The following is an 18,896-nucleotide window of genomic DNA, read 5'->3' as shown; positions in this document are numbered from 1 at the left end:
TGGCTCACCCTTATTGGACAAGGCACCTGTCCAGCCAGCCCTTCTTCCTTCTGGCTCGGGAAGGCTTCTCTCCCAGCGGGGACATTCTGGCCGCAGTTCTGCTTCAACCTTCAGCTGGAACAGGTCCCATGGCATCCATCTCCCCGGCCCCTCTTCGCTATGTGCCCTCAGTGATGGCTTGGCGTGCCAGAGAGGATATCTGTGCCATGCGTTCGCCACTGCAGGCTTATACAATACTCTTTTTAAAAATCAGATGACTAGTACAATAGCCTCTTTCACACTTTCTTTTTTATTATTTTTTAATTAATTTTTAGCAAGAGCAATCTGCATTCAAAGTAATATACAAACAGATAAAGAAATGGAAAGAAGGGGGAAAAAGACATACAACTAATACATAGTAGGGTTCTGACACCCAATCCTGAGTGTAAAGAAAAGAAAATATTCTGCTACTACAGATCCACTAAATAATCCTAACAAAATTACTAATAAACACAGCCACAGATGATTACATCCTTAGATTTTTTTTAATTGATCAAAAATTCCATAAATGGTTTCCAATCTTTCAAAAAGTCTTTAATTGCTTTATCATTTACAACCCACGTTAATTTGGCCATTTGGGCTAACCCAAACCTTAATAATCCATTCTTCCGTCTCTTCTTCAGTCCATTTCCAAGTTCCAGCAAACAATACTCTTGCTGTTGTTGTCATATATCAAAGAAGTAGCCCACATTTACTATCCAGTTCTTTATCTATAATGCCCAACAGAAACACTTCTGGTAACATTATAAAATCTACCTTTAGAATTTTGTGAATTAACATATATACCTTTGACCAATACCTTCTGTGAACATTTAAACTACAAAACTTGTTAGGGATGATGGGAGTTGCAGCTCTTCTCCTGGCTTTCACTCTCACCCCCCTGGTCAGCGGAAGAACAACCAGTTTGACCAGTAGCTCTGAGAATTGGCTGAAGATGTCTTCCAATCTTCTCTGAAGTCTGCTGGTTCTTGTTCAGCTCTCAAGACACCAGTCAACACAGTAGTCTTCTATAAAAGATCTACTTTTATTCTAATATATACACTATGCACAAAACAATTCACTACTCACAAAACTTACACTACTATACTCCTCAATACCCACAAAAAGTATTGCCATACATTATTGCTTATATAGGCATTTGTCTCTCCATTCATTATACAGTTGCCACCTCCTGGGCGTGTACATACATTATGATTGACACATCATACTTGGCTCAATCTTTACCTCACATTGCATCATACATTGCTGTCCACTCAATGACTTTCAGGTGATATCAATTTGCACCTTTTCACTTTGTCCTTGCCACATGTGTCCTTGGCTTTTAGGAACTTCTAATTACATTATATGCAACACCTATGTGCCATTTCAATAGCTTTTGCTGTCATGTTACTTTCAAATACATTCATATACATATTATATTTCTTCTGACTATATATCCCATGTTGCTTTTTCCGGACAAAACATTGTGCTGATTTATAAAATAAAGTGTTTGCTTGGATGTCTTATTTCTATACTACTAGTTTTAACTAAGCATGTTAAAAGTATGTGTATGAAATCAGCATAATTTGATTTTGGCTTAGAATCATAGAACTGGAAGAGACGACAAAGGTCATGAAGTCCTATGGTCATGCAGTCCTGTGGAGTGCTTTGATTGTGTATTCCTCGGACTGCATGATCTTTGTCGTCTCTTCCAATTTTATTATTCTAAGCCAAAATCAAATTACACTGATTTCATACACTTACTTTTAACATGCTTAGTTAAAACTAGTAGTAAAGAAATAAGACATCCAGGCAAACACTTTATTTTATAAATCAGCACAATGTTTTGTACAGTGCGCTCTTTTTATTCGCAGGGATCCATTCTGGACCCCCCCCCCCGCGTAAAAAACCCGTGTATGCTCGAGCCCCATTGAAAGTAATGGGGCTCATGCATGGCGCGGCAGTATGCGCGCACCATGGGCTCGTGCTCCATTAAGCTTAATGGGACGTGCCACCGCTTGCGCCCTGCATGCTCCCGCAGGCTCCCTTGTGGCTTTCAGCGTATGCTGAAAGCCGCATATAGTACGCCCGCATATGGCGCGGGCACACAGTAGTTTAAATGTTCAATATGATCTGGCAAGGCGAAGGTGGGGGGAGGTTTCTAGTCATCACTACCTGCAAAAAAGACTATATGTTCAAAGAGACTTTAAAATTAAAAACTGAAGTGAAGGCACAGGAGTCAACTGTTTTAACAGAAAATAATCTAAGGCTTTGAGACTCATGCAACATTTGCGGCAAGAGAGGAATAATCCATCTTTGTGGATTGTTTATCCATGCCATCCAGAGAATGGCCCAAATCCAATCATGATATAGTGTTTAGCAAGATAAATGCATATTATCTAGCATGGAGCAGACTTTTGCATTTTCCAAGATCCATATCTCACCATTTGCTCTCTACAGAAAAACATGTTTCTAGTCATCGCTGCCTGCAAAGATGAACCTGAAAGCACAACTACAGTATGCATTGAAAATAATTTCTAAATCACATCCCTGAGTTAGGATTAGTAGTAGCAGCTAGTTTTAAATTCCTATTAACACAGGACCAAATGCTACTGAGTCTAAGGGAATTTACTATCTACTATTGGCTTAGATAAAAAATGAGAGTGCTGGGGCTCTCCAGCTGTTACGGGAGAGAACATCCCAGCAGCCCCAGGCAGCACATTCAATAGTAAGGAATTGGGAATTGTAGTCCAACAACATCTGGAGGGTCACAAACGCCAACCCTTTGATTACTTCATCATCTACTTCTTCTTGCCACCCCCACATGCTCAATAGTATCAAGATTTAATTATCACTTCCCTCAAAAGGCACTTTCAACATTTCAGCTTTGGAATGTTCTGATGAAGAAAAAAAGGGCAAGGCACAGAATGGAAAATGTAAGCTGAGGTGAGGCTGTGTTTGTTCAAAAAAAGTAAGAAATCAGAATCAAAGCAATGCTTAAAACATGCTTCCACTAATATTAATTCTTCCTTGAAGCAGTAGCTCAAGCTCTTCAATGTAAGCCTGTGACTAACATTGTATGTATATTTTTTCTCTCCTTTATGATTCTTAACGCTTTTGCCTGATGAAGAAGCCAATGGAGCATTAAAAGCTTGCATCATGTATGTTGTGCATGTTGGTTGGCCAATTAAAAGTATTATTGGCGGGATACAGACCGCCCAAAAAGGGCGGTCTATCCACGCCTTGTTTTGCTGCATGAGGGAACTGCAGCGGACAAACTGCGTGGCTCCCTCGCGCAGCAAAAAGAACCTGCAAAAAGTGGGTTCTATTTGCGGCATGAATGTGACACTGCAGTGCTTCAATGATGCACTTGCAGTGTTACAATGTTGCCAGGATGTGCAGACGCTAAGCGTCTGTCACGTCAAAATGGCGGCGCCCATGTGTATAGGGCACCACCATTTGGACGCCCCATCACGTGGTAGGAGTGAGGCCAATATGGGTGGTGTGCCCTCAGCCAACCCCCCTAGCATGTGACAGGGGCGCCGCAAAGGCCTGTCTGCAGAGGGCCAATGTTCTGTACATTTTGAATGTTATTGTACTTTGCTATATGGCCAGCATGACTACCCCTGAATATGTTATTCATAATTAGTTTATTAATTTACTTTTGGTCTTTGATTTTTTTTCATTCCAAAAACTTATATTCAGTGTGGTGCCACCTTCTTTTTATTTATTTATTTTTTAAAAACAGGTATCTCCTTGGTTCACTAGCTTTTAGTTTACAAAGCAAGAGTGAATTCTCATATCTTTAACAGTTAACACATAACCAATATACATTAAGTGACTGTCAAACTGCACTTTTGCTGAAGAAAACCTTGCTGATTAAACTGTGGTCTGCTTATGTACAAGAATTCTATCAAGTGCTAGGCAGAATGGATAAAATTCATTGGTACAAAACTGTATAGTTGATTTTTTAAAAAAATCTGATTTGAAAAAGTTGTACATATATTTTAGAGCTACATACAAGGGATTTCGAGGCAATGAACAAATGAAAATACATTTAAACAATACAAAGATAAAAAATACATGCTTAAAACACATTAAAACATTTTTAAAACTCCTAAAGGCAGTCTAAAAACAATCCTAGAATCCAGTTTTGAAACAGTTAAAACAGCAATTTCAGATATGGACTACCATGCAGGACAGAACTGTTTTGGCTGCCTGCTGAAAGCTAGGGCCAGCCTAATTTCCTTGGGTAGGGAGTTCCACAACTGAGGTGCTGCCACAGAGAAAGCCCTGATAACATACTCATCAAGCTCCTGGGAGAGATCATGTGGAGGTCTGGGGTTTGAGTGTCATCAATATGCTGGTGATAACCAGCTCTATCTCTCTCTTAAAACTGATACCAAGGAAGCTGTGGTATGTTAACCCTACAGAAAATACTCTGAAGGGAATGAATGTCTCCAACAATTACACCACGTTAAAGGAAACTGTTCTATGTAAATGGGAAGCCCATCCCATCATTTTTCAAACATGAATATCTTACCTATCAAACATAAACATCTTATTTTCATTAGAAAACGTAGTGTTCTGGTCTGTTCAGTATAACTACAAGGTAGCAAAGTGTCCCCCTTTTTAAAAAAAAGTAATTTCATTTGTGTAGAAGAAAAACATATTGGCATCATCTAGTACAATACTGTAAGCCTTTTTACCTAGCCCAGTGATGGTGAACCTTTTACAGACCAAGTGCCGAAACTGCAACCCAGACCCCACTTATTTATTGCAAAGTGCCACGTCCCTCTGGCTTTCTAGTAAGAAACTCTGGCACACTCTGTGCTAGGGCGACAGCATGTGTGCCCACAGAGAGGGCCCTGAGTGCCACCTCTGGCACGCGTGGCATAGCTTCGCCACCACTGACCTAGTCCCTCATAATATCCTCATTAAAACAAAAGCAAACTGAGTTACAGTAACATATGAACTGCAAGTATTCAAGTATTCTGTGGAGATGGAAGAAAACTAAGTGAAATACAGAGGTTAAAAAGAAATCATGTGGACAAGCTAAAAGAATCAAATATTTCTATTCCAAAGCCAATTCTATTCTATTGCAAGGGAGGCCTCCACATGGTGTCATAAGTAGTCTGGAAGAGAACAACAATAAAAAAAGACTTAAAAGGCTATGTTTCTGAAGGGCTCAGGGAAGTATTCTGTCTTCCTAAATAAGGCTGTCTGCTAGTCAGATTCAAGTACAGTGGTCCCCCGGGTTACGAAATTAATTCGTTCCGCGGTTAATTTCGTAACCCGAAAAACCTTCGTAAGCCGAATTCCCATAGGCGCTAATGGAAAAAAAGCCGCGGCTCCGCCGCGGCTCCATTTAAAACAGCGCCGGGGTTTTTTCGTAACCCGAAAAAAGCTTCGTAACCCGAAACAATAAATCCCTATGGGATTTATTCGTATCCCGAAAAATTCGTACCCCGGGTAATTCGTATCCCGGGGTACCTCTGTAATATTACAAAACTGAAAATGCTATCATGACTTTTATGTAGAAATCATGGAAGTCTATGATCAAAGAGGATTAAATCATAAAGTAAAGTAAAAGTACTACAGAGCTTTACAGTACAATATTTCTGCATTAACTACTTTATATTTTAATAACAAAATGTGGCAACAATCAGATAATTAAGCATTTTCAAACACTTAGGAAATACTAAGCAGTATTTAGTCTCATACTAGACTTAAAATCGGCATGTTTTTTTTACAATTGTATAAAGTTTCCTATGCAGTGTTATCTACCTACAGTGAGTTGTGGTCAGCCTTTGTTACTGAGATCACAGATTTAATTCAAGCAGTTGTTTTTCTAATTTAGCCTTATAAATGAGTATATTTATCCTTGTTGTAAAAGCCTAGCTTTACTCCTTGCCTCATTTTCAAACCCTTCTCTTTTTGCAATATCCCTTTAGACTGAGAGCCTCAGGGAATGAATTCTCTTGTTTTTGATCTTTCCAAAATGTTCATGGAACCTTTTAAGGCAGAAGACTGGAATAAAAATAAATTGAACAAATATAGTAACCTAGTTTATACAATCAGACAATTCTCTGTACAACAATTGGAAAGCAGCTCCCTGGTTTCAAACAAGAGTTTTTCTCAGCAGGTATCCACAAGGTTACCACTACAATTTTATGTTCTCTTTCCATTTATTTTCTCTGACCAGCTTTTATTGATTTTTTTGACCATCCTTTAAAAAATTCAAGTTAAAAAACCCTCATAGGTTACATTTAATAAAAGATTTAAATGATTTAAAATTACACAAATTGAAATAAATCTGATCACTTAAGGAGTTTCGTTCACTCTGAATTTTTTTAAACATTGATTAAGGGTCGGAACAGATGACCCCAAAGGGACGGCTTGAAGCCACTCCCACCGAAGATGGATTGGGGGTGCGGCAAACACATGCCGCACCCCCAATCTGCCTTGAACCCAGCCCAAATAGAAGCAGAAAACCCCACTCCTATTTGTGCTGGGAAAGAGCCGGCTTTCCCAATCCTGCTGCAGCCCCAGGGCAGCTTCAAGATGCTCCAGCGGCATCTAAACACTGCACCAAAGGAGTGTCTTGAAGCTTCCCACATCTGTGCGGCTGTCCAGCCTTAAGGCATCATTGGGACGTGCAGCGTGTAAACGTTGCGCTCCAATGATGCCCCGAAGTGGGCTTTTTTCGGCCATCTGTTTCAGCCCTAAATCTCACATACATAAGCTTAATTAAGATTACATACCAGGATTTACAGTTACAAAATATTTAATTACCAAAAAAACAAGTACAGGAATATTCCAAGATAAATATACTACACCAAAAATATAATGTCAGTGGGGATACCTGTTGATGCCTACCAATACTTATATGATTACTCAGAATGTATCTGTCTGCTTCCTTGTGAAGCATAATAAAACACAACTTTGCCACCTTAAAGGAAGACTATAAATTCAACTTATTCATCTTTTTTTGAAACTTTATTAAACATTGCAACATGGTAGAAACTTCAGTACATGCAATATCTATGTAATGAAAAATCACACAGTATTTCCATTCAAGCTTTAAAGTACTAAAAAATAAACTAAAAACTTAAATTTCACTTAACATTACAGTAGAATAGCTTGACTGAAGCTACATTATTAAACTTAGTCTTATAATTTCAATAAAGAATCAAGTCAGAAAGTTAGAGTACAAGCAATCCTCATCTATTCTCCAGTTCCCTGTCTTGCGCCTCCCTTAATTTTTGATTGTTTCTCCTTTCATATCAGCTTCTTTCGGTTTTTTGACAGCTTTTTCATGGTGTTACATGTAGCCAATGGGTCATATATTCCCTATATGCAGTACAGAAATGTGGTCATATTTTTTTGGGGGGGGGGGCGGGGGTGGTAGAAGCAGAGTTCTGTAGAAGTACAGTTCTGTAGGCTAAACTTATGCAGGTTGAGTACCCTTTTTCTGGAAATCTCAACTCTGAAATACTCCAAAACTGTCCACATGGGTGGCTGAGGTAGTGATACCTTTGCTTTCTGATGGTTCAATATACATAAACTTTGTTTCAAGTATAAAATTATTTAAAATATTGTGTATAAAATTATCTTCAGGCTATACATAAAAGGTGTATATGAAGCATAAATGAATTTCATGTTGATTTAGACTTGGGCCCCAACACCAAGATCTCATTATGTATATGCAAGTATTCAAAAATCCAAAATGTTCAGAAATCCAAAACACTTCTTCCCCCAAGCATTTCAGATACTCTACTTGTGTAACAGTATAGGCAACTAGAATGAAATGTATAGCTAGCTAGAAGGAATAAGGGATGCCTTCAAGTCTAACAGCGACAACCTGCTGATCTCTGCCACAATATTCACATCTTCAAATCAACACAAATTCTAGTTTGGTTGAATACACAGATTATCTGGTTGCAAGAAACCAATCCAATTATCCCAAACATAATAAAGCTATCACATCGGGATTCATTTTATCCTTTTAAAAACTCCTTTACAGCCATCAATTAATAAACATTTTTAAAACTATATAATACTACAGAATGTGTACATTGCACTTCTATTCTAAGACTTCCGTGTCACAAGTGCATGCTGACTCTTCTGAGGCACCTCAAAAAAGGGGGGGAAAACCAAAACCATTTCCACAGTATACACTGATTCCTCCATATCCACAGATTATTTATCCCCAATCATCCATAGCTTCAAAACATTAAAAAAGAATTGTTGTTGTTATGTGCCTTCAAGTCATTTCTGACTTATGGTGACCTGCTTATGGCGACCTGCTTAAAGCGAACCTACCATGGGGTTTTCTTGGCAAGATTTGTTCATCAGAGGACGTTTGCCATTGCTCCCCCCCAGCCCAAGGCTGAGGGCATGTGACTCGCCAAAGGTCACCCAGTGGTTTCATGGCCATGGGGAATCCAACCCTGGTCTCTAGAGTTGTAGTCCAAAAGAATATTAATTCCAAAAAGCAAATCTTGATTTTGTCATTTTTACATGGGCACCATTTTATTATGCCATTGTATTTAATGGGACTTGAGCAGCCACAGATTTTGATATCCACAAGGGTCCTGGAACCAAACCCCAGTGAATATCAAGGGTCCACTGTATCTGATCACAATTTCCCTGACGTTCCTGAAGGTCAAGTATCATTTGTAGACTTCAGTGGAACTATACTGCAGGAATAACATGTACATGCAGCAATTAATCTCACCCATGCAATCTCGTGAGTCATGGAACAGATGTTTCTATTTTAAATTTGAAACTTCCTACTGCATTTTCAAGGAAGAAAATCACTTTCTACTATCTGTTTCAGGCATTAAACAAACTACTGACTAGTTAACTTAGAGCCCGTACAAACACGCCAAAATAAAGCTGCTTCAGGTCACTCTGGAGGTATGCTGTTTAAACGATGCATTCATCCTAAGAGTCCGGAAGCCACACTAAAGTCATGCTCCAGTCCTTAGGACTGGAATATGGCTTTGGCACGGCTTCCAGACCCTTAGGACGCATGCATCCTTTAAACAGCATACCTCCAAAGTGACCCGAAGCAGCTTTATTTTGGCCTGTTTATATGGGACCATAGAAAAAGTCATGTTAGATCCAACTAAAAGCCAAACTTATCCAACAATCTGTTCACACACTGGCCAAACAGCTGGCTGTGGAAAGCCCATCAGTAGAATATGGGTACAAGTGCACTAATCATGTCATTTGCCCTTCCAATACATACTGCTTTTCTACTGGAGGTGATATACTGCCATCTTGACTAGCAACCATTGATGGCTACACCCTGCATTAAATTATTCAGTATCTTTTTAAAGTATCCACACTGACAGGAATCACTGCATCCTGTGGCAGTGAATTCCGCAGTTTACTATGAACTACATGAAGAAATTGCCTAAGAAGACTGATGTTAACAAACGTTGCCAGATGCATCATGCAACATCATGCAACTTCAATCTGATGCTTTTAGCAGCTAAGCAATGCCACTCTTAGTACTACTGGATTTCAAGGTTGGTTTAGCAAGTGTGCTGTAGTGGTTTGAGTGCTCGATTAAAGACAAATCCCTGCTCAGGAACAGAAACCCACTGGGTGATCTTGGGCAAGTCACACACTCACAGGCTCAGAAGACAGCAAAGACAAACTCCCACTGAACAAAGCTATCCAAGAAAAACCATGTAACAGGTTTGCCTTAGAGTCATCGACATGAAGGCACACAAAAACAACCACCAAGTGCTACTCTACCCAATTCATTGTTTTATAACCAAAGATTTCAAACTGGGGTTACTACAAACTACTAGCTGTAACTAGTACTGGCAAAAATTTGCTGGCATTCTGATCAGGAGCAAAAATGAGGAAGCCACCTAGTTATTTTGTGTACTGGGTATAACTTCCAAAACAATGTGGCCATGTTGTAATTACGTGATGTAAAAAGTGTGATAACACATTTTTACAAAAATGGCTCATTACACTGCATACATACAAAAGATAAAAAACTGGAAGTATTACAAAGAAGCAAGCCCTCCCTTCAGCTCAGAATATGCTCTCCAAATGATATTTTAAAAATTATCAGAAACTAATATAACTTATTTCCAACTCATTCTGAAGTCTGAGTCCTGCTGGATTCCCACTGATATCCCTGGCACTGCAACAGAACCTAAGAACCTTTTTCAAACTCTCTCTGGAAGCCTTATCATCATTTCCTAACGTGGTGGTAGTGGCTTCAACAAAGAATCCCTTGCAATGAGAAAGGGTGGCCCTGGGGTCTTTGTCATATCTAAAAATGCTGCCCCTGACAGATTCCTTACTAGAGCATTGGAAAGTTACATTTCCTTGAGTATACAGACTGAAGTCTCAGCCCCAGCCTAACTCAGCACTACCTCCAAGGAAAATGTGGGTAGGAAAGAGAGGTGGCAGTACAGGACTGGAGGTGGGGCTTCATCGTACCCAATAAAGTTACTTCACCTGCATGAGAAATGTTGCTGCCATCACAGAATCCTGCCACCTGAAACAATGGTTCTGCAGCAAGTTCAAGTTTACCTCTCTATATTATATGAACTATTAACTCTTGCTCATTTGAAACACTAGCACAGACGTCCTCAATTTCAAGTTCCATTTAGTGGGAAGATCTTGTGCCATCACATCATACTAACTAAAGAGAAACGGCATGCGTACAACAAAGATTAGGCAACTGTTAGACTTTTGCTTGATACATAAATCAGACTCATTTATAAATGTCAATTTTTCATTTTTCCCATACAAGAATCTAAGAGAGATGGATAAACTAACTTATGCAATTAACAATAAATCATCAGATAAACTGAAAAAAGAATGGGATCCAGTGCTACAGTACTGGAAAATGACATCAGGAATTAGGAAACAGCTGACTACTTACTAAAAAGATTAATAATAAATTTTGATAACTAAAAGGAAAGATACGTGAATATATTGTTCTGGGGCAATTAGAATAACAAGAAAAAGATCAAGGACCTGAATGTTTACTTATAATTATGAATATATGTACAACCAATTTATATGGGAATTTTCAAATTATATATACTTATGGGGTATAAGAAAGAAAAGAAAGCTAAAAAAATAGAAAAGGGAAAGACAGAAACAAGATGGAACTTAATTTCACCTAAGGGGGTGGAGTAAGAGCATTTAAAGATGGTCACAAAGTGATAAGAACCGTGAAGAGGAAAATATGTTGTTGTTTTTCCCCAAGGTAATACTTAGATAACCATAAAAAGAAGATAAAGAATGTGTGACCAGTCAACCAAATGGATAATTAAAACTTTATTTCGAGAATTTGCATGGTATAATCTACAGAAAAGGAAGTCAAACAATGTTATGTAATAACTGTTAATATCTTTTACAAATCTTCTTGTACATGAATGTATTATTCCTATTTTCATGTATTTTTAATACAATTTAATAAAAAATTTAAAATGTAAATTTTTGTGTGACCAAGACAGCAAGATTTTAAATTCTAAGCTCCTTTAACTTCTAAAAATGTTTGACCTTACATATTGCCTTTTGAACTCAACATATGGTAATACAGCCCTCCCTCCGTTCTGGAAACCGCATCCCTTGCTTATGTGTGAGGGACAAATGGAGGGGGAAATAATGGAGTGCGCGCCAATGGGGCTTGAATATATGCGAAACTCCGTTTTCGCAGGGGGGATCCTGAATGGATTCCCCGCAAAAACAAAGCCTGTATACTTTACTGCTTTTCACCTGATTTTTTGTTGTTATACAGTGCATCCGCGCCATACGCGGGCGCGCCATACGTGGCCTTGAGCATACGCGCTCAAGCCGCGGGGCGCACGCGGGGCGGCGCGTCCCATTCAATTGAATGGGCGTGCGCGCCCATTGCGCCCCACGCGCCGCCGCGCATGAGCCCCATTGTTTCCAATGGGGCTCAAGCATAGGCGGAATTCGCCTTACGCGGAGGGATCCGGAACGGATCCCCCGCGTAAGGCGAGGACGGACTCTATGCATCAAGTCGTTTCTGACTGATGGTGACTGTGGGTGAACCTATCATGAGGTTTTCTTGCCAAGAGTTGTTCAGAGTAGGTTTGCCATTGCTCTCCTGAGGCAGAGAGTGTGTGGCTTGCCCAAGGTCACATCATGTATTTCATGGCTGAGTGGGGAATCAAACCCTGGTGTCCAGAGTCATAGTCCAACACTCAAACTACTACGCCATATTGGCTCTCTTTTCATCTGACAGTCCGAGGAATGTTAGTGGACTGAGTAGTTCAACAACTGAATTGCACTTCCAAGGACAGACCTGCCACCAGGAAATACTTCAAAACACCAACACCACCATGCTTATATACACACCCAGCATAAAAGTCCAGTTTAACAAGTGTTCAAACTTTGAAATGACACATGACAGAACCCTCAGGCTTACTGTTTAACTATACATTACATGTTACACTTTCCCACTGATCCAACACACAACAGAAAGCTATAGGATGACTTCCTGTTAGTAACTTACAATGCCTAACGCATGCTTATTGTGTGTAACCCTCTTTCTCTGTTGTTATGATCAACAACGAAACACCACCCTCAACCCTCATTGTGGCAGCCCTCCCTGATGGCCATTCCTATGTTGGTAGAGAACATGGGGAGCAGCAGACACATCCAGCTATTTTTTTTTTAGTTGGATGCATGTCACAAACAAGTTTCCACATAATGGAAAATAGTTCTGCTACTCCTCATCAACACAGAAATGGCGAGGGGGCTTTTCAGTGAAGAAAGTGAGCTTTAGGAGTTTTACAAGGAGATGTATCACGGCTATCTGCTGGATGTATGTCTCCCAATGCAAGATCCTGGCAATATACTTTTAGCCAAAACAATGAACATAACCAACATTATTTGTTGTTAATTTTACCTCCAAAATTAATGTCATTTTAATTCTAATATTCCCACTAGTATTTATAATGGGGAAGGAAACAGTGCCCCCCTCCCCCACCCCGGTTGCTTAACTGCAAATCTTGGACAACTGAATCAATACTGTAAATGGGAGAAATGGCAGGACCTGAACTTCAGTATGTGGAGGGTTACACAGTTCCCATCTCTGTTTTATAATGTCCCACTTATGATTACTGCTGTCTGCAGAGATCACAGTCCCATCATTCTTTTGCAAACCTATATACACAGAATCAATCTCTATCTCTTATTATTATTATTAACCTTTATTTAGAAAGCGCTGTAAATTTACACAGCACTGTACATACAATCTTTTAATTAGACGGTTCCCTGCCCTCAGGCTTACAATCTAAAAAGACACAACACAAAAGGAGAAGGGAGTGGTGGGGGAAGGGGATGAGGTCCAGCAGTTCTTCTCTACCTCCGAGGCCTGGACCAAGGGAGATGGACTGGAGGGAGGGCTTGGCATCTTAATGGATGGTTAATCTTAAGTGCTAAATTTCAAAATATTCAATGAACAGATTGTTGGGAGACTGGGAATGGAATAGATCTGCTGAAGAAGCTAAGTATGAATGAGGGGCAAGCAATAAAAACAAAAGTGAAACCATTTGAGCAGAAACTCCACATGTCTTTGGGTTATTATTTTTGGAGTATTGGTTTAGGAGGCATTCACATTTACATTTTTGTCCCGAGGAGATCTGGATCTCCGCTGTGATGCAATACCGGGTCGATGTTCCCAATACATTTCCTGTTCCCAAATATCTCTGTGGCATTTTAACCCTGTTGCCATTCACACTTGTCATTGGAGCAATTTAAAGTGGAGGCACCTTAATTCCCAGGAACAATGTAGTGAGATCCAAACTGATTCGGTAGCATACCCACACTACCAAAGATGTGGATCACTGCAATTTTTAAAAAAGACATGTGAAAACACCCAGTAGCAAATATACCAGGTTAAATGGGGTTAAGTGGCTCTATGACATGTTTCTAACAGTATAACCAAATCAGTATATATAACTGTAAAGGTAATCTGAAAAGTTGTTATTCTAAAACTGAAACTTTCATCTGGCTGTAAATATAAGGATGGTACCAGCAAGAATGACTCTTGGGTAACTCTGAGGTGTATAAAATATGTGTTAAAAGTTATAGTGAGGAACAGCACCCTGGGGAGGGGGAAATCACATGATTAAATCGAGTCTTTCTGAGTAGTGATTTAAATCAAATTTACTTAAATCAAGCCCACGCTGCTCAGGACCATTATTTATACTTTTAAAAACATTCAAATCTGTTTAACTATTATATTGTTTACAATGTTTTTAGCTTATTTCTACTTTCTCTTTTTTAACTAGTCTAACTTGTTTTGGTGCTATTTGTAAGCAGCCCTGAGATCCCGTGATATAGAATGAGGTACATATTTTAATAAATAATTAACAAGTCCCATTAAATACAATGGCATAGTAAAATGGTGTCCCTTACAGAAAGTGGCAAAATTAATGTCTGTTTTTTGGAATTTATGTGCTTTTAAAATATTTTCAAGCCATGGATGCTTTAATCAGTGGATAAAAAGATCAATGGATATGGCATGCTGACTGTGTTACCATCCTTCCCAACTAAGGCTCTGTAAACAATCAGCTCAACTTACTTTGAATATTTAAAGTAATTTGAACCAATATTACTGTTGTTCTGTCCTACCTATCTTTTCAATTTAATGTTGTTTGTTCCACAGTGCAAACCTGAAGGCAGGGCTTTTTAATTTTTTATTTTGTGTACAGCACCCATAACATTTTAGGTGTTTCCTAAGTAAATAAGAAAAATAATGTCCACATGTGTTGCTGCATGTACACAGTATTCAGTGAAGGCTAGGCCCAGATAAGGATTTACAGGACTGTAGACTTAAAAATCTCCATTTGTCTGTCATTTATTACCACTGCTAGGCATTCCTTCATCTTATACTAAAAACTGAAAATATGTAATACAACCAAATTTTCAAATGCTCATATTCCTGTGAGAAGTGACTGTTTTTCTTTAAGTCCATCTCAGAGATATCTTTCTTAGAGCCATCAACATGCATATACTGAGCTACAGTATGAGACCCAGTGTAATGTAGTAGTTTGCGTATTTGACAACAACTCTGGAGCCCAGGACTTGAATCCCCACTTAGTGATGGAAACCCACTAAGTGATCTTGGCACGATTTCTCAGCCCCAGAAGAAGACAAAGACAACCCCCCTCTGATCAAATCTTGCCAAGAAAACCCCAGGATAGCGTTTACTTAGGGTTGCCATAAGTTGGACATGACTTGAATGAACACAACAACACTGTGTGAAACCACAGCTTGAAAATGCTAAAATTCTTGCTAACTCAAAGCCACAGCAATATTTTGGAAATCGTGTCCTCGGAGCATTTCCACTTCAATAACTTTAAAGGTAAACTGCCGTAACTCAAGTTAGGTCATCAGCCTGGTTATGTTAATACTGTATTTCATCTTTCTACAATCCGATGCACTGCAAATGTGTTGGATTACAACATATCTAGAGGGCACTAGATCAGAAAGGGCTCATCTTCTTCAATTACCAGTGGCTCTCTAAAGCCTCTTTAGCTCCTGCAGAATTAAAGATGCTGAAGTATGAAGCTGAAACTCTCTGTATGGAAAACAAGTACTCATCCTATATTTATTACACTGTAAAACTGACTTCTGGGAAGTAAGACAGTAAAGAACTCATGACAGAAGCTCAAAAGCTACTGTAAGTTAATACAGCATGAAAGGTCTAGGTTTTAATTTACATGTTCAGAAACAAGTTTTGGAATTAGCTCTATGAACAGCAACTACTGCACAATACAACACTGCCACTTAACAAATGAGAGTACCAGAAGAATGTTCTATGTAAGAAGTAAGTAAAAGGGGGGGGGGGGGATTTCTACGCACAATGGGTCACATGAAGTTAACATGTTACTAAGCACTTGCATGCAGACACAAGTACCCAAGAGACTGATAGGACTTGAAGTATTTATGATTACAGCATCTCTCTTCAACTTTCAGTCCATTCCCACATCAATAGGGCCAGCTATTTCGAGTTGCAACATACCACACTAATACTATAAGCCATTGCTTTCCTCTCATATTTCGCAAACATCAGTATATCACTGGTTATTTCCCAACTGCACTGTACCAATATGAGACCCATACAGAATCACAAAGTTTTAAGAGAGAGGCTGATTTCTAAGTATCATATGTTACCACTTTCATGATTTAGAGTGTCAATTACTAGTTTCACACAGTCACTTAATGTTATCAAAACATTAAACTTTTTTCTTTATAAATAGAGTGGAAATAGGGCAGCTGCCAGATGCTGTTAGACTGCAACTCACAGGAGCTCCAGCCAGGATCACTGGCTATGGAAGAGTTGCAGTCTGATGACATCTGGAGGGGCCACACAACTCCCACTGTCGCACAGTATGAGAAGAATCACTTTGAAACTATGCCGAATTATAGTTATTAATAGCCTGCAAATAACTGCACGGCAACTGACGCATAAAGAACATTAACGACTGGCGCAAACATCAGCAACTGAGAAAAGTGCTCTTTTCTAAATACATTTAGAATAGCATAGCAAACTGCAAAACATATAAACAAGTAGATGGCATGTTGGGGTGTTTGATTAGTTGATGGGAGATGCTTGGGTAGAGCTTCAAAAAGTGTAGATGGAGAAAGCAAGCTGGTTCAATGGCAAAGCACGAGGATAAACAAGCAAGAAGCAGAGTGATGCTGCATGCCTTTTATAACGCTGGAGGCCTGCGTGCATGTTTCAGGCATGGGCAAGAGCATGGATGCTGCTGCAGTTATATACCCTCAAATCAGCCCTGACCCATGGTGGCCCCGTGGATCAGACACCTCCAAGCCCCCTTGTCCTCCACTTCTCTGTTCAGTTCCTGTAAATTCATTCCTGTGACCCTGTTAATAGAGTTCCTCTCTTTCTATATCTCTTCACCTTTCCTAGCATTTTCATCCCAGTCTTCCCCAGTCTTTTCTAATGAGTCATGTCTTCTTGTTATGTGTCCGAAGTACACATGGACAAGTACCATATCTTACTCAGAAACTCTCCCCCGGCCCTTGTATTTAGGCAGCTAGACTGCTAGCAGCTTCCCAGCCTCCTTTTGCCATAGGCTAACTGATTCTGAGCTATCTCATCTTGACAATCCTCTGTTGGGAGGCCCCTGGGATGGTGTGTATGGGGAGGAGGGGGGTGACTGCTTGAAACAGAGCTTAGAAACATTATTTTTTGGACTATAACTTCCAATCAGTCTGGTACTTGTAGCCCAAAAAAGGGGGGTGGGAAGGAAGCTCTGGCTAAAAGTAAAAACAATAACTTGCCAAAGTGTACTCTGACGATGATGCCAAAGTATCCTGCAGGCTAATTCCCATAGCCTCCCTGATTGAGTCCATCCACCTGGCAGGTGGTCTCCCTCCCTTTCTCCTGCCCTCTACCTTTCCTAGCATCACTGTCTTTTCCATCCAGTCATTCATTCTCATTCATGTCTTCTCACAATGTGACCAAAGTACAACAGCCTCGAATCATCCTGACTTCCAGGGAGATTTCAGGCTTGACTTGTTCAAGGACCTATGTGTTTGTCTTTCTGGCTGTCCAGTATCCTCAGCACACTTGTCCAGAATATTTCAAATGAGTTATTTCCCCTCCTATCCTGACTATCTAACTGTCCAGTATCCTCAGCACACTTGTCCAGCACCATGTTTGAAATGGGTTGATTTTCAATGTGAAGTCAAAGGCTTTCATGGCCGGCATCCATCGCTTTTTGTGGGTTTTTCGGGCTGTGAGGCCACGTTCTAGAAGAGCTTGTTTCTGCATCTGTGGCTGCCATCTTCAGAGGGATTTTTCTCTGTGGCCAAATTCCCCCTCCTATTCTGACTACCTTACCACCTTCTCATTCATTTCTGTGCTGGCAAAATCCCACTCCTGTAATTAAACAAGGCACATCGTCTGTGGCTCATTCCTCAGGTGTCAGATTATAGCCAGGAAGCCTATTTAAAGGGACATACTAAAACAAAGGACAGTACTCACCCAAAAAGAAACTATACTTGCTCATAGAGAATCATGGGGATTGCTTGTCCATGGGGAAATACAGGGAGTACTTGCCCAGAGGGAAACATAGAGATTATTTGTCCATAGGGAATGATGGGGATTGCTTGCCTATAGGGAAACATGGAGACTACTTGCACATAGAGCATCATGGGATAACCTCTATGTTTCCCTATGGGCAATCAGCCCCCAATGTTTCCTTATGGGCAAGTGTTCCCCATGATCCTCTATGGGCAAGCCTTCTGCAATGATTCTCTGTGGGCAAATCATCCCCAGTAATTTTCTATGGGCCAAGTACTCCTCTGTGTTTTCCTATGGGCACATAATCCCCAACGATTCTTCACGTAGGGCTAGCAATCCACAGTACAGCCATTCTCTATGGCAAATAACCCCCAATGATCCCCTATCTGGGGGCCTGTGGGTCCCCTTGGGGTGAAGGGGAAGAGGGAAGGGGCCTGCGAGGATGCCTGGCTGGCAGAGGAGACACTCCCAAGGGCCGAGGCGCCTAGGATGCTGCAGAGGGACCCTCTCACGCAGCGCCCAGACGACACCCACCTGGAGACGGCCATGGCGAGGAGGAGGAGGAGGAAGGGCCTAGGCCTGGGCAGCCGCAGCCACAGGGAAGAGCGCGGCTGGGCCCGGGCCCTGGAGCGGGAGGACGGCCTGGAGCGACGGCCCGGACCCCCGCTGCCCTCTTCGGGCGCCCTCCCAAGCCGCCCAAGGGCCAAACACCGCCGCCGCGGATTAAAACCCTTATTCCTCCATCGCCAGGGAGAAGCCCTGCGCCTGGTTTTATATGAGCAGCCATCTTGTATTTATTCCC

The 18,896-nt window shown here is 40.5% G+C and overlaps 1 protein-coding gene across 1 annotated transcript in view; it reads right to left on the bottom strand.

The window, feature by feature from the left end:
- The window catches only part of LOC149318667 (TATA-binding protein-associated factor 172), an 81,210-nt gene extending 62,325 nt beyond the window's left edge, over positions 1–18,885 (bottom strand). Inside the window, exon 1 of the mRNA XM_089510235.1 lies at positions 18,629–18,885. Coding sequence (XP_089366361.1) covers positions 18,629–18,642 — 14 coding nt within the window. The 5' untranslated portion in view covers positions 18,643–18,885. The remainder of the gene's footprint in view (positions 1–18,628) is intronic.
- Between the last annotated feature and the right edge of the window lie 11 nt (positions 18,886–18,896).

This window comes from Sceloporus occidentalis, unplaced genomic scaffold (genome assembly GCF_023333645.1).
Source record: "Sceloporus occidentalis isolate IW3139 unplaced genomic scaffold, rSceOcc1.0.p SCAF_2, whole genome shotgun sequence".
In the NCBI taxonomy this organism is placed as follows: Eukaryota; Metazoa; Chordata; class Lepidosauria; order Squamata; family Phrynosomatidae; genus Sceloporus; species Sceloporus occidentalis.
The sequence above is the reverse complement of the archived record's forward strand: the minus strand, read 5'-3'. Positions and strand labels throughout refer to the sequence as shown.